This window comes from Xylocopa sonorina, chromosome 2, assembly GCF_050948175.1.
Source record: "Xylocopa sonorina isolate GNS202 chromosome 2, iyXylSono1_principal, whole genome shotgun sequence".
Lineage (NCBI taxonomy): Eukaryota > Metazoa > Arthropoda > Insecta > Hymenoptera > Apidae > Xylocopa > Xylocopa sonorina.
Window position 1 is genome coordinate 9,530,143 of NC_135194.1, and position 22,593 is coordinate 9,552,735.

Here is a 22,593-nt window from a genome sequence, read left to right on the forward strand (position 1 = left end):
CCTACAGAGTATTATAACTGTTATTACAGATGACTATTCTTAAAATAAACTTTGCGAACTTAAATCTCCGTCAACTCCTACATACAGTGCAACGTATTTTAATTTCACCAAAGTGCTGGATATTAAATGCAATCGAATAATCATCCACTCAGTTGGATACACTGCGAGATACTACGTTCGAGCAAAAAACGAATGACCGTCATCCATAAAGAGATGTAACGCTCTCTGCTCGTAATCAGTTCTTAAATCGTACACTCTACGCCTCGAATTGACGCGCGACGCATGAATGAAATCACTTCAAGTAGTATACGCCACGCTACGCGCCACCCCCCATTCGCACGTGGACGAGCACGTGGCAACGGGTCGAGCGACTTCTCGCTCAGCTGCGATCCTAATGCGAGCGAAGCATAAAAGTGAGTGGTGAACAAATGGTAGACGAACGACGGCAACGTGGTGACGACTAAGAAAACGAATGACGTTGGTCAGTTCGCAGAACGGTTAACATGGCGACTCGTTTTCTCTTCTTCCGCGTCTTCGCCGTGATTTCCGCGGTGCACCGCGCGTGTCGTATTCGAATGCTTTACCGCTGTCGCGGTAGCCCAAGCCTGGCGATTGGTTCACGCACGGCTGAATAAGGGAACGACGCGCTCCTCGTGGTTTATGCGAGCCTGCTCGTAGCAGGACAGGAATGCGAGTGGTGAACCAATAGCGAAGAACGAGGCGAGACGAGAAGAACGCAAAATGGTGCTCGACGAATAGAAAGTAGGGAAGTATAAAATACAGTTTGATAATAACGCGAGTGGGAGCCGTTTTAATGGCTGGTGATGCCTTCCTGGATTAGCATACATACTGAATAGCGAGTTTAATGCTGTGAGAAGCCAATTGGATCTGCTGGAAACCTTTAAAGTTATTTCTTATACTTAGAAATACCTGTCAATTCTTTTATGAATTTCAACACCACTGCCAACACCAGAAAATGTATATTTTTATAATAGCATTATATTTTATATTATATTCTAATCGTATTAATTGTTATATTTGTAACAATTAATAACAATTACTATTATCTATATGTATGATTTAATTATACAGATCTAATACTGAGGATGGTACCATAGGTGCATAGTTGAAAGGAATCATGGCATAACATTTTTATACTTGTTTTTCCAGTAATCATACTTATCTCGCATTAGATTCTTCTCCATCTTTAATTCCTCGTTTATATTCAGATAATTATTGTCGTGTCCCATTGGTTCCCATTTCACCGTGATATCTTCGTCCAATCTTGGTGTTGGATTTCTGAAAATAAAGGTGAAATACATTTGATTGAAATAAATATTGTATAATTTTAAATAAATCCAGATTGGATAATATTACTGGTCTTTCGCAAAATTCGTCCACAGTTTTGTCATAATATTTATCATCTTTGCCGCGGAGGAGTCTGGTTCTGGTAAATTCTTGAATGCATTGGAGTAAAATAAATAAGCTAAATCGTCACCATGTGCGACACCTGTTGAACAAACGAATAAGCATTTTACGAAATTACAGACACGCTCGTAGGATGATAAATAAAATTTCAATGGAAACAACTGGAACTTGCCCTCGCTAACACCAAATAAATTTTTCATAAAACCAGTCGGTGCTTCGTAGGAGAACAGATATTCATAAATAGGAGAAGAGAGTCGCTTTTTCATGATATCGAGTGACAACAACTCCCCAGCGTTGAAAAAGATATCGCTCAGCATCTGTAAAATATGCAAGAATTAAATATAAATCTATATAATAATATTCGAATAGTCTTCTTCTTTTTCTACGTAACAAATTATAATAACCGTGGTATATTCGTTCAAATCCTCCTTTGACACGTGTTTATCACCAAAATAGAACTCCTTCAAGCATTGCCCAGCCTCTTTCTTCACGTTCGAGTCAGTGAAGTTCAAATCATCCGGCAGAAACATTTCTGGCTCCGTGTTCAGCACGTCAATGCCATCGATCATTACTATGCAGTTGAAAATAATATGGTTACAAGTTGAAAAATTAAAAAAAATTTAAAGGTACCGCTTCTATAATTAACGAGATATATAATTTCAACTGTAACTCATCGAGCATTAAACGTTGCGTACATCGCGAAAAAAATGCACACTCATCAGCGTGGATTCCAGACATTACAGGCACATCCGCGATCTTTCCAGATTTTAACAACGTCCAAGGATCGGTTGAGAGGAATACGTCCTGTCCCAGGTCGACCTCCACCGTCGGTACGAAAGGTTGCATGTGCCCTGATAGCACGTTCTATTAAAAAAATTAACAACATTTTTGACAATTATGCAAAGATAATAAATTGAAATCGATGCTGTTCGGTAAAATACCTTACCTGATTTTTCATTATCTCATTAGTGGCTGTAATGATGTCCTTAGGATGAAATTCGCTCAGTTTTCTCACTAATTCACCGGAATCTGTGGTATGTATTCCAAGAGCTTCGCCTAACATGAAAGCTTGCTCTCTTGGATCGTACGTCATCGCCCATGGATTAAGCACTGTCCCACTTTGTTGTATGACTGAACTGAATAAGCCTGAAACGAAAATCAATTTCACTGACGATGCAACTTCCAAATTACTTCAAACGAGTGTTATTTAATTAAAGCAAGGAAACGTTCACTTATGACGAAAACAAAATATTCGCATTACCCTCAGACATAGGAGACAGCATATGATACTGAACAGAGGCACCGCCAGAGGATTCACCAAATAAGGTAACCCTATTTGGGCAACCGCCAAAGTAATGTATATTATCCTTCACCCACATCAACGCCATTACTTGGTCCTTCATGCCAGCGTTTCCAGGAGCGTTTTTATCTCCCGTGTTTAAAAAGCCTGCGACAACGAACAAATTAACAGATTGTTCGATTAGTTGGTAAAAGATAAACATTCGTACGTACCAAGTGCTCCAAGCCTAGAATTGAAAGTAACGAGCACCACGTCGTTCTCCACCAGAAAATCTGGTCCAAAGAGAGCATCGTCTCCCATACCAGAACTCCAACCACCAGGGTGAATCCATACCATAACAGCTTTACGAGCTTCCTTGTCCAAAACTGGTGTGTAAACGTTCAGATATAAACAGTCCTCCTCTCCGATTAGACCTTTTTGTATCATGCAGTAAAACGGGCACGTAGCACGATGTCTGGTTGCATCGTATATGCCTTCCCATGGATCAGCTGGTTCTGGAGCCTAAAAAATATACTAACATTTAATAAACGTTCTATTTTCTATTTAGCAACATAACTTTATCAATTTCTTCCACTTTTTTGAATCATGATTGTGGATGTTTCTATAGATTTTATTTTTCGAATATTGCAGCAGATGCAACGAAATTGTTATTCCTACTCACTCGAAATTTATCTGGGCCGACATTCGGTTTCGCATACGGAATACCTTTGAAACTGTAGTACGGATTGTTATGCAGAACAGTTTCAACCTTCATTCCTTTCAGAACCCCCTGCGGAATCTCGAGTTGCACGTCCTGATCGGCATGCACCGAGGCAACCGCGAGCCCATAAAGTACAACCAGAGCCCACCACATTTCTGAGCTTCTAACTAGTCGCGAGCAGATAAAACGTAGCTTTTATAGAGATGATACCGTGTAACGTGCGCGGAGAGCGTTTTAAAAAAGGCAGGCCTCGGAAAAATAGATTACGTAAATGACGTGGAAAACGTGATCGTGCTCGAGCACGGATCATCCGCGGGACGATCTTCTCTCATTCGCCGATCATAGTAATCGTGCAACGGATGATTCTTCGGATGGCTAATATAAATATCGGACGTCCTGAATTAATCCTGTTCGTCCGCGAAATAGTCTCCATTGTCAGTGGACAAAACGCATCCGGAATTATCCATCAAAATGAACGAATACATGCATCGACTTTAATGACTTTTTTCTTTTTCCAAGCGAACTGTCATACGTTATTCGGGGATATTATTACATAGACACGCTTGTATGGTCGCGCATTGACGACAGTAACGATTTAAAGTAACGAACGATATACTTTCCAAGGATATTCGAAATAATTTAGATATTTTTTTTTTTAACACGATGTTACCATTGAAGCAAAAAAGTTGCATAACTTGGAGAGAAGGAAGGAAAAACAATGGCAACGGTCTTCGTTGGAGAACGGAAATTCGAACAAAAGCGCGGTAGAATGTAGCGTTTACTGTTGGCGCGCAGGGTGGAAAACTCGCGGGGTGAAAATTGTAAAGTTACAACGGAGTAAAACCCACCTCCCACGGTATCCTACTATCCTAGTAACATATTTAATATTACTTGATATTTACGTTAAATTATTAAATTAAACAATTTGGTAACCCGGTTACCCAGCTCGCCCGATACTACACTGCGACAGAGAAGTTTCGCGTCGTCCTGCTTCTTACACCGCGTACATCGATTTCCTTTCAACTGAACGATTATTCTATTTTTGTTTATATTATTTAAACAACGTGCACGTATGGAGGTAATCGAATTAATGAACAATTATTATAAAGATATTGCATTACAAAATATTACTTGCAAATGAATATGTTGTTACAGTGTATTAATGTAATGAGATGAAACCGATAATTTATTAATGATGGAACGTTAAGGGTCGATACTGGAACCAATCGAAACGTGGATTTCAGACCGATTTACCTCTTCGTGTACTTTGCTTTCCTGCTGCGCGAGCACCACTCAGCACACCCTTTGAATTCCCACAGGATGTGCGTGTGCCTTTCCACGAATCTTCTTGTCACTTTTATACGGGCAAAACCAATGATTATTCGCTTAAAAATCACCAGTAATTCTCAGTCGAGACGGTACTATTTCATTGAATCTGGAACAATTGTAATTCAATTAAAAAAATGCAACACAAATATATATATATATATATATATATATATATATATATACATCACATTATACAATTGGTCTAACAATAAATGTATTACATTAATGTAAATAATTTCATCTATGACTTTTGTATTTAAAAGGTATATTACTGGTGGGTAATTAATTGTTCTAGAAACAAATTATGTACAACTGTAAACTAACGTACTTAATGGAATTTTTTTTATATATTTCTTCAAGTAAAATTATGAATTATTATGTTAACTAGATAAAGTAGTTTATAAAATATCTCTCTCAATTGGGGGCGTAGCTCAGATGGTAGAGCGCTCGCTTAGCATGCGAGAGGTACCGGGATCGATACCCGGCGCCTCCATTCGATTGATCTTTAATTTTGCTTATTTTGATAAAATAAGTAATAAATTATCACCAAGAATACATTCATTTATTGTAAATTAAATTTATTTTAGTAGAAATTATAATTTTACACAGGTCTACCAAAGGCATACTATACTAAAACCAAACACAACGAGCCACTTGTCGATTACAATGGAGCGAAAAGATCTCATTGTCCAGCAACGGCATACGAACAACCATCTAATAGACAGAATACTTCATTAAGATTGAAACAATTAAGGACGGAAATGGTTCGACTCCTATCCGTTCAAGGACCACCTCTTGATGGATACATTGTCACTTCCGATGACGCGCATCAGGTAATTGTAACGCTAAACTAAGAACACAGATGCATTATTTGTGATAAACCATTCGTTTAAAAAAAAAGTAATACTCTAATTTTCTTAAAGCATTATTCTTAAGTAATAATATACTTCTATCATCTCATTCTCCGTCGATATCCTTTAAACTTTCAGAGCGCAAACTTTGTTTATCATGGCCGTGAGGGCCCTTCAAAGGTATATATATGGTACTATCATAGTGTGAGGTTTCGCATTTGCAAAATTTCAAAGCTTTCCCCACATAATTTCTAAGCTAATTTTGCAAGATATTGTTTAAATACAAATTTATCCACATTTATCGCCTTATAAAATATTCCCAAAGTTACTGAAGCTTTTACCCAATAGCTCTTATCTTTAGCTTTTTTATTGCGAACAGCGTTCTTAGTTTGTGAGCAACCAAAGAGTGAAGAAACCAGTTTTTACATGTAATTTAATTACAATATTTCTCTTGGTTTAGAGCAATTCTCTGGATCCTCACGATATGAGGAGAGAATTCATCAGTGGATTTTACGGTAGCTACGGAGAGGCTGTCATCACCTTAGACAAGGCAGTATTTTGGACCGATGGAAGATACCACATTCAAGCAGACAATCAATTAGATTGCAATTGGATTCTCATGAAGCAGGGTTCTGAAGAAGTAAGTTCAGGATGAATGCAAACTAAACTAAAATATAATAATATTAATAATTTCCAGTATTATATTGCATATAAATCGTATATAAAATATGCGATATTGTTGTAATATTTTACAACACTGACATTGATCATTTTTTGCTTTGTAATTTATTATTACAATTAAACATTTATAATTACATACAAAAACCGATATGACTCGAATAGTATGCAACTCTGCCACTAGATGGCCGACTGGTTAACCGTCTTCTCGCAGTTAAGATTGTACGAGGGGTATTATATAAAGGCTGCGACGACAGTGGAAAATTAAGATCATACTTCACAGGATCATTTCTGTAGTATATCTGACCTGCTCTGAGTCCAAACTTAGAGTTGATGCAGCCACGATGACGAGGCATAGTTCCTTTCCCTGAGCGTGAGGACGACTCGAGAAGTTGACTTTGTTCAATTTCTCAGTCATCGATGATCGTTCACCCCTTGTATTCAGTACAAGGGGGGTGGGGAAGTGGAACTTTCTGAGTGGTCGCTTTTAATTTTATATTAAACAAAATTTCTACGAGAACTACTCTAATTGTTCTTATATTTGGATTTTTCAAACACCTCATAATGGTTTGAAAAAGATAGATGCAAAGAAAAATTGTTTGACACCCTTCGAAGGTTTATGAAGAAGTTGACTATCTTGCGTTCTGTATTTTTACAACTTAATTTCAACTATTCGCAACTATTTTCTCTTCCTCTTCTAAAAATAAGCTTTTCGATCACGCAGGTCCCTAGCATAACGGAGTGGTTGATGCACGAGTTTCAAAATCGAACAGATAATGTGCGCATTGGCGGTGATCCAACACTTGTGCCTGGCATCGTGTGGGGAACTTGGAAAGATGAATTGGAATTAGGTAATGAAATATATCTCAGAGAACATTAATCTAGTCAACGTGCATCAACAAGAAATTTATGCGTTTCATTATACAAACTACTTTTGCTACTGCAATAAGCACACTATATATCATGCTGACACAAAAATCTCAGAACATACTACACGTATTAATCTAAACTGAACGACAAATTGTGGAATCATAATGTCTGATTACAATTTATTATCTAAAAAACATCAAATGATAAACGATGCTCTATTTATTGCTACAATACGATAACTAGAGTAAGCTAGCGTACAATATGCATGGGTAAACGTCTCTGCGTAGCTTTTTTTCATACTATAAAACATGCCTCCGATACGTATGCGCTTTCGAATTAATAATAGCGTTCGTGTCCAGCGGGTTCGAACATAACGTTGGTCCCTGTGAGTAACAACCTGGTGGACTTGATCTGGCAGGTCGGTCGACCGAATTACAACACGTTCCCTGCGTACCCTTTGTCGGACAACTATTCTGGTAGATCCTGGCAAGAGAAGATCAAATCCGTTCGCGAGGAAATGAAGATCGTAAACGCGGACGCGCTTGTCCTCACAGCTCTCGACGAGATAGCCTGGCTGTTCAATATCCGTGGATACGATTTACCAAACACACCAGTTCTCAGGGCCTACGCCATAATCACTGAGACATCGATAGATCTGTTCACGCCTGAACACAAAATCCAACGATCTGTGGAGGAGCATCTGAGGATGGACCTTTGCTCGAGCGCGAACTGCGTAAAGTGAGTACAGAGATGGCCAAGCTAACAGACATCCGTTAATTAATCTATTGCTTACAGGAAGCACAATTATACGTCTGTTTGGAACGAGTTACGGACAATGTCTCAAGCTTGGAATCTGGTCTGGGTACCGAGCCAGTGCGCGTACAGCGCGGGTGCGTCCAAGGAAATATTCAACTCTGTACGTGCAGGTTTCTTTATTTTAATTACCCTGAAGATACGTATAAAACTATCGTTCGAACTTGATCGCGGACGATACTTCGAACGTTTGCTGCAACCCTCGTTCCCGCCATTGCATCGCACCGAATACATACCCGAGTGCTTCCATACGACGGAGGTTCTCCCGCGTATTAGAGCGGATAATCCTAGGCGAGAGTACATCTTCGACGGCATGTTCTCCTGCCCGTATAGAGCTTGTTGAGCTTAGCTTGATCCCCACGTGACGGGCTGACACACCTCTATAAACGTAGGATCGAACACGAACGCTTCTCCCGTCGTCGAACGCGCGATATTCAGATTGTTACGGTGGGTACGCGTAGATAGATCGGATAGGGACACGTGTACAGAGAGGCGATAGGAGGCATGGAACGCGTTCCCTAGTCGATACTCATGGTGGCGAACGGTTTCACCTTCTTCTCGATATGGTAGCCGGTGCTTTGGGACGCCTGGACGCCCGCGGCACCAGAAATCAGAGAGCAGTTTCCCCTCGGTTTAGACGAACGATCGTGTAATAGCGTTTAATAATACCGTTAGACGATTTGCGGCGAGAACTTTCGCGCCATTCTAATCGATCGCATTACAACCTGTTGAGTTAATTGCATCTGAACTTCATTTCACTAGGATGAACATTGAATTCGATTCTAATCACCGTGAATATCCGCGCAGATCCCCGAGAAGAAACAATTGGCGCAGCCATCGCCGGTGCTATTTTTGCGAGCGGAGAAGAACAAGGTCGAGGCGGAAGGGATGAGGAGATCTCATCTGAGAGACGGCGCAGCCATGTGCGATTTCCTCTCCTATCTAGAAATGGAATGGGACGCTGGTTTGGACGAGATGAAGGTAGCCAGGCTGGCGAACGAGTTTCGTTACGAACAGGACAATAACAAGGGCATCTCGTTTCCTACCATCGTTGGCTATGGTCCCCATGCTGCTATTCCCCATTACGAACCCAACGATCAGACCAGTACCGCGATTGGACAAGCGTCTACCGTTGTGGTGGACTCAGGTGGACAGTATTTAGGTAACCGGATCGCATTGCCTCGTTTTACAACCTTTGTGCTACCCAACGATTAACTCTGGAAATTTAACAGATGGAACGACTGACGTCACAAGAACGCTGCATTTCGGTACACCAACCGAGGAGCAGAGAAGAGCGTACACGTTGGTGTTAATCGGAGCGATACAGTTGTCCTCGTTAATTTTCCCCAGCAGCTTGACCTCCAACCAGCTGGACATTATCGCGCGGTCGCCATTGTGGAACATCAGCTACGACTACTTGCACGGGACTGGCCATGGAATCGGCCACTTCCTGTCTGTTCACGAATGTGTGTTCCATTAGTTTGGAAACATTCAATATTCGTTCGCGTAGACGATTAATTTTGCGATCTGGGACCCTTTTGATTAAAATTCTAGTTAACAAGAAGCCTCTCACTTGATCATTTAACAATGGAAATTCAAATAGAAATCACGAAACGGTCTGAGAGCTTGAAACTTTCGACAATTGGAAAATTTCTTATGTCCCATTGCGTGTATCGTTTCTTTTAAGTTGTTAATCGCTTTTGCTAATCGTAGTGTTCGTGGTTTTAGCACCCATTAGTGTATCGTACATGCAGGCGGAACGAGTTTGCGGGTCCATCCAGTTCAAGCCAGGATACTTTCTATCCAACGAGCCAGGTTATTACAAGAAAGGCGATTTTGGCGTACGATTGGAGAACGTACTTGAAACCGTGGAGGCGAACACGTCTCGCGTAAGTAGTTCAACTGGAACTTCAGGAATTCAACAGATCCTCCTTAAAGATATATATTTTCCCGTTAGGAAGGCTCGATAACGTTCCTGAAATTCAGGGACGTCACGTTGGTTCCGTACGAACCGAAATTGATCGATATCAAAATGTTGACTCCTAGCCACGTGAGTACTTTTATGTCCATGTCTACGCGTTCTTACATCATTCGTGAGAAGATCAGACAAAGTAACTTTAATCGTGATCACAGATACGGTGGCTGAATAATTACAATCGTCGTATCAGAGACGAAGTGGGTCCAGAATTGATCAGGCGATTGAGAATGGACGCTTACAATTGGATGCTGAGGAAAACCGAGCCGATCTCGGTCGACGGGGCATCTACGCTGGAACAATGTCGCGTGTTACTTTTCCTTGCGTTTACTTATCACACTCTGTTCAGTAAGTGCACGAAAGGAACAAACTATTCTCACAGGATGAACAAATTTTTATCTCGTGTCTTGACGTTTCCTTTTGCGTTAGGTTTCTCTGGTACGTGGAGTTAATGAAAGCTCAAAGAACGATTGAAATGTATAAAAATCAGTGAGCAATTTGCTGGTACACCAGGTCGTTGAAAGACGATACATGGATAGAGGGCAGTAGAAGAGTAAGCTATTGACGAGTGTACTACTTAAAGTCATGGACGATATATCTCGTGTGGTGTAAGCTAAGGATGTACAGTAAATCTTTCGCAGCTACGTAGAACTCGAAAAGGGGCTTAAACAGAGGTGGAGCCGTGACAGAGATAAGTAACGCGATACAAATAAGTATATGGATTTAGTTCGCAGCTTAATCCGTACAGTGTATAGATCTACCAAGCATTGTCTCAGCTAGACACGTTCTAATAATCCTATCAACTGTGTCTACGGCTACAGAACTGTGTAGAGATCGAACTGAACGTCTGCAGCTGACTTTAGAAATCCCTATAAATCGTTCGAACCCGATCCAGATCATAAATAACTCATTAAATATTTATAGTTATTATAATTACGCGTAGTTGGTGTGTATTGTACAATATACTGCAGGCAAGGTATATACAAGGTGCAAAGCTGAAACGAAGGGGAATCAGTTAGCCCACATGGGCCCCTGTGGTTATGCAACAGACTGCTATTGACGCCGTCCTCGAATAATTAGGCTACTGGTTGGTAGTAATTTTGAGCGTTAAACATAGATAGATGTAAATTGTTTTATTTTTCTATTGAATATGTAGATTGTATTAAGTGTGAATAGCGCAAGAATACGATCGCGTCTGAAAGTATTACTAAATATTTCTGGGTGCGCTAGCTTCGATTAATAGATCTACTCTCTGTATAGTATAATATAGTATTCGAAAATATTTCAGTCATATATTACACTACATTATACTTTACGTTATTTGCATTAATGATATTCAGAAGATTTATATATATATTTGTTCTATTATATTTGCAAGTATAATTCCTGCATTATATTTTTGCCATATTGCTTATATGTTATTTAGTTTTATACTCTATCCCTGAGTGTCGTAGCGTTATTTCTATTATTTACTTACATTATGCTTGTATTTATTATGTATTGCATTTAGCATGCACTTCTATTATAGTTGGACTTGTACACCTTATTCGTGTTGATTTTGTTATTTACCTTATCTTGTTATACATTATAGTTTCACTTACAAAACTTACAACTGTACTTATATTATGTACTACGATTAGTATTTACAGCTATTATAAACTTCTTTGCATAATTTACTTGTATATTGTACACCTATTTACGCTAGGTATGTTTGTTTTATATTTCTATTTGTTATTTATTGAAATAAAAATATCAGCTGTAAAAATTTGTCACATGAGTAGTGAAACCCTACATTACACATCTATTGTCTTCCTCATTTCGTTTCCGCTTCTCTTTCCTTCTCTCTGCTTCTCTCTCTCTCTCTCATCTTCATTGCAGAATTCTAGAAAACCGCTGATTAAATAAAGAAATACCTTAATTTTCATTAAAAGACTAAGATAAATTATATCTCCCGCTTTAGAGGTAAGAGAGAGAAAGATATATAAGAAAACTGTAGGAAAGAGTGAGACAGATGCTGCGGACTATATTCCAGAACCCCTGGCGCCATCTCTGTGAAAAGTGCTCAAACTGGTCGCACACAATTATCGACAGCAAAGTAAACTACTGAAGACTACTAGCGCCATCTATACGGAAGGTACTGAAACTAATGCCCAACTAGTTTCAGCGCTTGTCCAAGAGATGGCGCTAGTAGTTTTCAGTAGTTTACTTTGCTGTCGATAATTTTGTGCGACCAGTTTGAGCACTTTTCACAGAGATGGCGCCAGGGGTTCTGGAGTAAGGTCCGCAGCATCTGTCTCACTCTTTCCTATAGCATCTATAGATAATTTGCACAGAAAAATTTCTACTGTCCTATTGTTATATAAGATATACAAATTACATGCACATTTTTATTCTTTGCTTTATATTTAATAATAAAAGTATTTATTATAAGCATAAATTTAAATGCAATATTTTATCTATACCATATCGCGGTACTATAATAGTATCGTGACACAAGTGTCGCCCCAATGCGAAGACTATGCCGTTATAAAATCTAAATACGAGCACTGTCTTAGCATAATTTTGCCACTGAATTTGTTCCAACTCGTTGCCACTGGCGTGCCAATCACTGTGTTATTGTTGGAACACTTAACAATATATTATATACAGAGTGAAATATAAGTAATATAATACAAGTACATGATGTAAGTGAAACACAATTGTAACTTACAAAAACTTGTGTAAACTTAGTTAAAATTTGTATGAACATAAATGTAAAGTCAAATTACGTGAATTCAAGTAATTTCAATAATCCGTGGAAGACTATTTTATATAGAAGATGTATAAGTTTTCAATAAATTTATATGGAAATAGTTTTTGCAAACAATTAAGATATTGTTTGCGTAATAATATTAATAATACAATTAGACAATGCAGTCAAACATTAAACAATAAGCAAGAAAATGCATCGCCAACAATTCGTTCAATAAAATTCCCAGATTATATACTGATCTACAAGTTTTCTTATATTACCCATGCGTTTCTTTTAAATAAGCTAAAGCGTAACTACACACTTTTGACTGGGGCATTTATACCAATAACTACAACTATGCAAATGTTGGATTTTATGTCAGCAACTGATAATATTTTGGTTACATCTATTAGTAAGTTCAAATGATGTTTATAATATTTTAATAATACTAAATTACATCCTAAAATTAGATCGACTAATAATTGATTATGTATTTCAGATTGTTTAATAACTCTTTCATTACACACTATTTGTTATTTATTTAATAATGCAATTGGATCCATTTGCTACAAAGAAGATAACAAAAGTATTATAATATCATATATAAATTATTGGGGTAAGAGAATAGATATGGAAATTACTATTGATGATATTATTTCCATTTCGGAAGATGATTGGGAAGCGCCCCAATACATATATAGAAAACTAAATATTCAATCTTGTAAACACAGTTTAAAACTTTATACAAAGTATGGAGAAATCATTGATGCGTCAACTTTTTCTAGCCTTTTTGGAAATGCAAAGTAACATTTATTAATTCACTTAAATAAGCATCATTGTAATATCAAGTAACCAAATCATTGTAAATAAATAATAATTTTATCTCTGATACTAATGTTTTACAACCACCTATAATGCGCATAAGCTCTATTTGCTTCACATTGTTTGTGTAATTCATGTTTTTTCTGCATAACTCGACCCTGAAAAGTAAATTAAGTTGATTCGGTATACATTACTTTACATTTTGTGAATTTTTTTGTAAAATGAACTTTTCATATATACATGAGATAATTTAATAACTTGTACCAACTTAACTACCTTGTACATTTTTAATGATACCAAAAGTTATATGATATTGAAAGGCATATAATTTAAAGTAATTTTTTTGTAGCTGCATAAAATAATAATAAATATGTATTAAATAATGCCACTAATTTAGAAAGTCTTTTAATTTAAATATTATAAAGTGGAAGTAGGAATGAATGGTTGAATTTATCATACATAATATTGTAAAAAGCATGCTGTATCATTTAAGAAATAAATATCTTTGCAAATATCCTATCACAGTATTAACATTAAAGTGTTTTCTAGAAATGAATATTCTTTTACATAAGAAGATTAAAAAATATTTTTCTTAGGAAATAGCGAACTATATCTATTAATATATTTAAAAATGTACAAATATTATGCATTTCTCTATGTATTGCTACCTACAAAAAATTTTTATGTGGAACAATTCAGTCAGTATCATTAAAAATATATAAGATAATTAATGTAGACAACGTTATCATCTATTTTGTATATATGCTGTTCAAATTAAACACTTTTATAATAATTAAATGAAATGCATCTGAATATACTTCATTTTTTGAAGCATTCAAGATCTCTCGTGCCAGTACTGTACTAAATTTGTCAGTACTGTTTTTTTCTTGTGCAGTTTGAATTAACCAATTCATAGCTAAAAATTGAGCTCTATTTGAATTCATTGGTACAGGAACCTATAATAATAATGTTTCACATTGTTAATTTCTAATATTAATCAAATCATAACATAACAAAATACTTGTCTCAAAAAAAAAAAAAACTTGTTAATTATGTTTATACCTGATACGTAATTCCACCTCTTACTACTTTCATCAGTTCTAAGACTGGTGTGCAATTTTCTACAGCACGATAGAAAATTTGTTTCGGATCTAATGCAATTTGTTCCCTGTATTCAGGTGGGGTATCATAATATTGCTTTAGTTGAATTATTTTAATATTTTCAAATGTTTCATCAACCAATTTCCTGGCTAACTCCTTTCTACCTTTTCTCATGACATAATTTGTGAATTTACTAATACATAGAATACAAGCAATCAATTAAATAGAATTAAAAATAAATTTTTTATTTACATTAGTGAAAATCACATTTTTACCTAACGAGTTCATCATGAAACTCCGAACACGTTTCAGAAGAAAAAGCTGGTTTTATAGGTATATGGGCTAAGGCTTTCGTTTTTTGTTCTTCATCTAACATTTGTTGTTTGTCTTTCTTATAAATTGGTTTTATGTACGTTGGTGGAAACACGCTATAAAACCGAACGCTACTTACCGAATCATGTCTACAACAAACAATTGTTTACATTTGGTTATATATATTAATCATTTATTAACATAAATTAAATACTGTCTACGTATCACTTGATAATAACAACTTCCAAATACAGTTTGTACATTTAATTATATTACCTAAATATACGAAATATATTTATTAGAGTTATAAATAATGTAATGCAAGTATTACACTCTATTGTTCCCAATGAAGGTTATATGATCAATTTCTATTTACTAAATAGAACAATGTAATATAACTGAATAATTAAAAATATCTGTATGCCATTAAAAATTGCAAAATCACCTTAAAGTAAACAATGCTAATGAATTAAATGTCCTTCTGAGAATCATGTTTTATAGATTTAATTCGTTACTGTTCACTTTCCGTAAAGTTGAATCACAGAGTTATAGGTTATAACTGCAGAGACAAACTATTAATTTTCTCTAAATGTAGAGAGTAAACACGTTCACAGAAACCGTAGTGAAAGACATAGCGGCGCCTCTATTGGTTTGAACAGGTAAACCGCGTTAACATAATGGTAACAAATCAAATTCTTACAAATTCTGTATTATCACTATAAGATTAACATATTTTGAAACGATTCGTATGTAAACATTCAATAAAATATCATTTATGTATATAGTTTTTATTTATTTTACCGTACATTCCTGTTCTTAAACGACTAAGAGAAACAAACAAATACCTTCTATCAAGACGGTACGGTCGGTACTGCGTGCGTACAGCAGTCAATCACCACACCGCTGGAACTGTGATTATTAATCTAATTTCTAATAATTTCTATTTATTATCAAATACGTTTCTATTTCTTACGCATTACTACCAGTCTCTATTTTTTCAGATACATTACGAGTCCGTACGAATATAGCCCTTTGATCCATTTATAATAATAACAATTACGATGAAAACGCTTTAGCCTTTAAATTCGAGATACCATTACTGAATCTGGTAGGTAACATTTGGATTTCAATCAAACTTCAACGCGTGATGGAAACTTGAATACTCGGGAAAATTTCCGGCAATCTCGAAAGTCAGGACTGTCAATCGTTAGATCCGACCATGAATAACAATTTATGGTTTCTGATATTTTTTACCACGATCATAATTTTTCCGATACCGGAGTGACATAAGAAAATGGTATCGTAACCAGCTGCAATTTCACAAAACAATTCCCAATGCAGGCTAATGCCAGAGAGCGAAGTAAGAAGTTAAAGTTCTGTCATTCGAATAACAATCATGCTTGTTAAAGATAGATAAGTTCTTTGGAAATGATAATGTATGGCATTCGCATCGAGTTTATAAATAACAATTTTTTACAAAGTATCCTTAGTAGACCGGTATCACGCAAACAGTTCAGAACATATACTCGACATTAGTTAAATTATATAGTTGTCTGAACGAAAAAGTAAGTTCGAGTTAGTACTAAAGTGCAATGAATTCGATAGTGCTCTATTTCATAGTATAGATGCACTTATTGTCATTGGAATAGATTAAATACGAATCAGGATGGAAACACATCGCGAAGATATTATTATTGCATTGTAAAAACATTACGATAATATACATAATAGTAAAACGTAATTAAAATAGTATTTTGCTTGTTTTATATCTTTATAAATTTGGGTGCCAGCTTTATAAATTTTGAGACTTTTGTATATCTTTACAAATGTAATGTGCATGTTGCAACTATTCATAATTATTTTATTGCACGCTGCCATAGTATTGTTTAGTGTTACAGAATGGTAGAAGACGTGAATGCACCGTGTTTGACATTTCTTATTACAAAGTATTTAAGAAGTATTTAATGTTCTTGGGGCAATATCCGACGCAATCGCGAAGAAACAGCAAATTGAACGTGACCATGTCAGCGTGTTCTGTCATAAGTCTTTTAATTCCAGCCGTGAGTAGAATGTTGTAAATTTATCTGCATTATTAAACAAATATTGTAAAAAATAATAACACGAATTCATGAAATATGACTAAATATAAACCAATAAATTTGACTATAACATAATTAAAACTTTCTACTCGATAGCTGTTACTATTTTTCACATCAATAGTCGAGAGAAACTTAAATATGATGATGGAAAGTATGCCTATAATCCTTACGATAATAGTTATTTTGATAAAATTGCTGAACCACAACAGGAACAAGGAGAAAGTGCTTATTTATTAAATTGTATAAAAATTTTTGTTGTAAAAACGGTAATTACGAAACGCACCTATTTTGCAGTTCTCTGAATTGTTTAGTCTCATGAAGGAACAACTGGATATGTTAAATCGCAAAAATCAAACGCACTTGCACGAGAAAGTTACCAAGCCAGGAATTATATTGGCTGGAGCATATAGAAGTACTGAAACTTATGTTTTAATCAGAGGCGTATCCAGCTCAAAATGGAAGCTGGAGCAGTTCTTCAAATTTAATCTATTTCAAGGGGAAAGAATCATGGTACTGTACAGTAATAAATAATAACATAAGAAAAGACACCATTTATTAAAAAGAGGAATGGAAGGTGGGGCAGCTGGCCTACCGTGTTCTACTCTGGATGCGCCTTTGGTGTTAATAAAATTTTGTATTACTCTTATATTCCAGTAATTTCTTTAATCAATAATTTATAAACAAGTGGCATATTCATATCATTTTCAGCTGGTATATTGTTCTGTCTGGTATTATTTCTACTCATTCCGCTGTTTCCCGTGTTTATGGACATTATTATGCCGCTGAATGGAACTCGTCATCGACAGCATTTACTTAAATTGAAATACTTCGTAGACGAACAACGATACTTTTATTTGATATATCTCCATTGCGCTTGGTGTATGTTTGTAACTGCAATAATCGCAATCACTATAGATTCATTATATATGGTCATTATTCATTACACTGGCAGTTTATTCGCTGTATGTGGGTGAGCATAACTATATGTAAAAATTAAGGAATCCAATATTTTTCTTTGAAGTTATTATTATCAATTGATTTCGACTAATCTACTTTGGTGAAATTGAAATAAATTTCGTATATTAAAATATTTTTCATTAATATAGGTATCAGATTACGAAGGCAACGGAACGTAACAATGAAGGCACAAATGAAACTTCTATCGAAGAGTTTATAGACTGTGTGCTCATGCATAACAGAGCCATCCAGTTAGTAATTATTAATCATACAAAAATAAGAAAATGTTTAAAGTCTTCCATTCATTTATTTTTCTACTATTTGTTTAGGTTTTACGAATTGATTAACGACTGCACTCGTACCAGTTACCTTTTTCAACTTTTACTCAATACGATAGGTATTTCCATAACGGGTGTACAAGTAAGATCTACCAATGAAAAGTACATTGACTAATCAATCGAGTATTGAACGTATCGATATTTTGTTTTATTAGACTGTTATGTATTTAGATCGCCCCGAAGAAGCTTTCAGAATTGGTATATTTCTTCTTACTCAACAATTCCACTTGCTGATAATTAGTATACCCGGACAGGTGCTTGCAGACGAGAGTTTAAATTTATCCAATACCTTGTATGTTAAAATATGTTTTCAAAACGTTCCAACGCGATTTAACATCTGTTTCTATTAATTTTATCTACAGATATTACTCGAAATGGTACCAAATGCCACTGAACATTCAAAAAATACTTCATATGATTCAGATGAGATCTAGCAAAGCATGTAAACTGACCGCAGGGGGAGTTGTCGAATTGAACATCGAAAATTTTGGAACAGTACGTAATAATAACAGAGTGGTACATTTATTTCATAGTATTATGAATAACAGCATTTTTAATCCATGGTTTTTCAATTTTTTAAAGACATTTAAAACATGCATATCATATTTTATGGTGTTTTCGTCGTTGAAAGATTGATTTATTATCAAGATGACTCTATCATCTTCTTAAGTACTTTCAATGTGAAAGAATAATACTACGGAAGCCAACCTTTGAAGGGAATATGATGATATGCCTTAATTATGCGACACATTATTATATAAGTAACAATGATAAATATATATATGAACTTCAAATTGTTATTTTACTTCAAATTTTACATCTTATTAAATATTAATGTACAAACTGCAATATTTTTCGTCAAAATTGCTGCTTGTGTGATGACCACAAATGCTCATCAGTGCAATACTAAGTTCTAATTATACCGTTTTAATCTAATACTTATCGCTTTAATTGGTATTAATCGCAACCACATGGCTAGGGGAAACCCACTAAAATCTATAGTTTAATATAAACTTCGTAGTTTTTGGCACAAGTGGCGTTGATATCACACTTTTCGACGTCTAATGCACATTACTATACTCCATGGTAGTATCTATGGGAACTACCCAGCGTCAGAGTTTTATGAGTTGTAACCGTTGTGGTTGTCTAATTAGAAGAATTGTTTTATATACCTATATTAAAATTTATTATGCTATAATTATATTGAAAATAGTAATAATAATTACAATTTATATGTATTAGTGTTTCATATATTAAGGACACGTCTGTGTTTTTGATGTCTCATACTTCACTAAACAAATTTAAGCTAACAATTGTCTAAGGCGATCAATCGTAAACGAGACGCCAGAATCGGAAGAACTGTTTATACAAAATTATTTTAGAAAAAAAATAATGTAATTTTTAGTTTAATATTTATACTCTTATACTATGTAATACAACTTCTAATACTCACTGTGGTTACCATAGTTACACCACTATTTACAACTAGATAAATACTCTCCTCAAGATAGTAATTATATTTCTATTATATATTTATTTAAATGAAGGTAATATGTACTTGCTTGAAACAATAATTATTTTATACTTGTTATAGTCATTTCTTATGAGAAACAATATGTAAATGGAAAGACAATTTTATTATAATTATAACTTATACTTTTTGTAATTTTATATCAATAAAAGTGTATTATATGATACACTATAATTTTTATTTGTGCACAGTATATTTAATCAATGGATACAATTAAACTTGTATAGAGCAAAAACTTAATGAGTATTTTATTTGATTGTGAAATATTTTGTGTATATGAATTAATGGTATACAAAAATCTTTTTCTAAGCTTTTGTTAAGTATCATGGACATTAAAATAGACAACTTCACAAAAGAATCATATTTGTGGATATGAATTACATTATATGATTATTAGAATATGCATATAAGCATACTTATATCAGCAATGGTGTTAAGATTAATGAAGTTTAAAGTATCTGAAGAAACATTTATTATAAATTCTTAACTTTTTAACAGAAATTTATGAATCCATCCGGAGAATACCCAGAAGAAGATAGGAATAATGTAAAAGAAGAGAAGTTTACAAAGTCTTTGCCAAATAATATAATTACTTTGGAAGATTTGGCTGATGGTATATTGTTCTGGAGAAAAAGGCAAAGAGGCTATACTAAAACACTTAAAAGATGTAAAATTAAAAAGCAAAAACAAGAAATAAAGATACCATCAGAAAGAAAGGTATCATATACATATACATAATTTTGTATTGACCTATGAATTAAGAAAAGAAAGCTAAATTTTATTTATACAATAGTAGATTTTACCAATATATAACTAATTAATATAATTATCTACCTTTTCAGATTAAATCTAATGAATCTTTAACATAGTTTCTTAAAATATTTAAAATATTTCATATTATTTTTCAGTGTCCATAATTTTCTTATAAACATATTACTCTTGAAAAGAAATCATTTATTTAGCAGAGACACGGTTATTTATTCTGTAACCTTTAAATTTCCAAAATTATGAAATGAAATAATTTCAAAATTCTGAAATTCTAAAATTGCTATGTAATTAACATGCATGAGCTTTAAAAACAGCCTTCCACCTGTCGTGAGGTCGTTTTCACTCATTTCTCCTCTTCATGAAACAAGCAACTCAACCTTCTCCCTCGAGGCCTTCCTAGACGTAAAGACGATTGAAGAATTCTCGACTTATTGCGTACGCTTTCCAGACTTTGGATGCATCTCGCTGTATCACGATACGATACCGCTGGTCACAATTTTATTGGGTCCTGTTTTAAATATAGTCAACCGCAACCGTTCATCGCTGGGACCGCCAGCCGATTTTTCTGGTCAATTGCCCTCTGGTCTTTACCGCATTATACCTGCCATTGTGTAAAGGGAGCGACATTGGCGACCTTTTTGTTCGCTCTTTTCTTCTTTCAGCTCACTATACATACTTATATATCGTAAAACGAAAAACTAAGGGGATAATTACTAGTTCCTCTCTCACCCCGATTTTTTAAGTGCTTGGTACAGCACCTGAGTTTTAGACTGGTTCAGCTATTGTTCCTAATAATACCTCCTTGTATTTCAGAGGACACGTTTCTGCTATTGTTATTGTGTGTCTGAATTTAATATTCTTAGATAACATAAGGATAACATTTATATTCTCATTAATGAAAATATTGCAGAGTTATGTTTACAGATATTTCGGAAAGAAGCCGATGTTTCAATATCAACGGAAGAGAAGATAGGCGATATATTGAGCACAGTCAATAAAAAAGAAAATAATAAATTAGTATATTTTAAAAACTACTGTATTGATGACAACAGATTAGATTACTACGACAATACTCATTTTATAGAAGCACAGAAACGTATTGCTAGTAGATTACAAAAATTAGAAGAGTATGTGTATGCTGTTTCTATTTGTTTTTTCGTATATAGCTACGTACAATAACAATTTTTAATGAAAAAATTGTTATTTTAGTTTCGATGAGCGATTAACAGAACTGGAAATCGAAATTATTGACACTTATAAACAATTTCTTGTGAGACAACTATGCAGCGAGTATCCAGCCTTAAGTATACAAGCACCTGTTCCATGGCATCAGCCTAAAGTGATGGCAGAGCATTTTATGCATTATAATTTATTTATTGGAAACGAAATATTGAGGGACATTCAAAGTATATATTCTGCCAAGTAAATGTTAAATATTAAATTTTTTATGGTCTGCGCAAGTATAAGACAAAAACAGATTTACTCGATAAAGTATAGATTGCGGAAAAGCATGAACGCTGAGTTGAAATCGCTTCCGCTTATGTGATGTTATAAAACTAACATTTTTCAGGTATCAAGATGTGATGATAGTCAAACTGGAAGATATAGGAACTCTTCCTATTTTAGCGTATGAAGTAGAATCTAAAATAGATTTATTATGTGATAAATCTATGCAGCTACTTATTAATCAGTGGTTGGCCGATGTTGCAGAATTTTTTTTAGAGAAGAAATATGCTTGGTCAAACTTTGTTCAAAAACATTGTAATGCATCCACAGCATTGATCGAGAAATATTTTAGAAGTATAAATACTCTTTTGTCTAAACAGTTGCGACTGATAATGATGAACACATTAAATAATATTAGAGACTTTTTTATGAGATATAGCGACGGAAATTATTTTGTGGACGATTACAGGGATCTCATGTTCCTTAAGTAAGTGATTTATTATTTTTTACTCATTCTAGTATACTGTATACATAATTTTACTTA

The 22,593-nt window shown here is 34.9% G+C and overlaps 4 protein-coding genes and 2 non-coding genes across 7 annotated transcripts in view; 4 read left to right on the forward strand and 2 right to left on the reverse strand.

Moving 5' to 3' along the window:
- The window catches only part of LOC143433195 (xaa-Pro aminopeptidase 1), a 31,482-nt gene extending 21,005 nt beyond the window's left edge, over positions 1–10,477 (forward strand). Inside the window, exons 2-12 of the mRNA XM_076910408.1 lie at positions 5,367–5,590; positions 6,069–6,248; positions 7,011–7,137; positions 7,516–7,894; positions 7,952–8,072; positions 8,777–9,131; positions 9,202–9,435; positions 9,698–9,858; positions 9,927–10,019; positions 10,103–10,292; positions 10,374–10,477. Coding sequence (XP_076766523.1) covers positions 5,367–5,590; positions 6,069–6,248; positions 7,011–7,137; positions 7,516–7,894; positions 7,952–8,072; positions 8,777–9,131; positions 9,202–9,435; positions 9,698–9,858; positions 9,927–10,019; positions 10,103–10,292; positions 10,374–10,396 — 2,087 coding nt within the window. The 3' untranslated portion in view covers positions 10,397–10,477. The remainder of the gene's footprint in view (positions 1–5,366; positions 5,591–6,068; positions 6,249–7,010; positions 7,138–7,515; positions 7,895–7,951; positions 8,073–8,776; positions 9,132–9,201; positions 9,436–9,697; positions 9,859–9,926; positions 10,020–10,102; positions 10,293–10,373) is intronic.
- On the reverse strand, positions 1,052–3,607 carry LOC143433205 (esterase FE4). Its single transcript, XM_076910426.1, has 9 exons — positions 3,390–3,607; positions 2,941–3,229; positions 2,690–2,875; positions 2,375–2,574; positions 2,124–2,292; positions 1,833–1,999; positions 1,601–1,745; positions 1,378–1,510; positions 1,052–1,299 (listed from the first exon to the last, which is right to left on the reverse strand). The coding sequence occupies exons 1-9, from the start codon at positions 3,579–3,581 to the stop codon at positions 1,137–1,139; spliced, it is 1,644 nt and encodes a 547-aa protein (XP_076766541.1). The 5' UTR covers positions 3,582–3,607; the 3' UTR covers positions 1,052–1,136.
- Trnaa-agc (transfer RNA alanine (anticodon AGC)) lies at positions 5,178–5,250 on the forward strand. Its single transcript has one exon. It is a non-coding gene; the product is annotated as a tRNA-Ala (tRNA).
- On the forward strand, positions 6,553–6,768 carry LOC143433413 (small nucleolar RNA U3). Its single transcript, XR_013103122.1, has one exon. It is a non-coding gene; the product is annotated as a small nucleolar RNA U3 (small nucleolar RNA).
- Positions 10,478–13,535: 3,058 nt separating the features above from the next.
- Positions 13,536–15,461, reverse strand: Mrps7 (mitochondrial ribosomal protein S7). The gene is made up of 5 exons (XM_076910424.1): positions 15,356–15,461; positions 14,874–15,059; positions 14,560–14,791; positions 14,316–14,453; positions 13,536–13,655 (listed from the first exon to the last, which is right to left on the reverse strand). The coding sequence occupies exons 1-5, from the start codon at positions 15,400–15,402 to the stop codon at positions 13,575–13,577; spliced, it is 684 nt and encodes a 227-aa protein (XP_076766539.1). The 5' UTR covers positions 15,403–15,461; the 3' UTR covers positions 13,536–13,574.
- Positions 15,462–16,163: 702 nt separating this feature from the next.
- Positions 16,164–19,477, forward strand: LOC143433197 (uncharacterized). 2 transcript variants are annotated; one of them, XM_076910415.1, is made up of 10 exons: positions 16,164–16,270; positions 16,801–16,970; positions 17,106–17,231; positions 17,304–17,421; positions 17,718–17,979; positions 18,116–18,217; positions 18,296–18,386; positions 18,460–18,596; positions 18,667–18,799; positions 19,326–19,477. In XM_076910415.1, the coding sequence occupies exons 1-10, from the start codon at positions 16,246–16,248 to the stop codon at positions 19,392–19,394; spliced, it is 1,233 nt and encodes a 410-aa protein (XP_076766530.1). In that variant the 5' UTR covers positions 16,164–16,245; the 3' UTR covers positions 19,395–19,477. The 2 variants fall into 2 exon arrangements, with proteins under 2 accessions (XP_076766530.1, XP_076766531.1); XM_076910416.1 differs by lacking the exon at positions 19,326–19,477 and adding an exon at positions 18,887–19,043.
- The last annotated feature ends 3,116 nt before the right edge of the window (positions 19,478–22,593 follow it).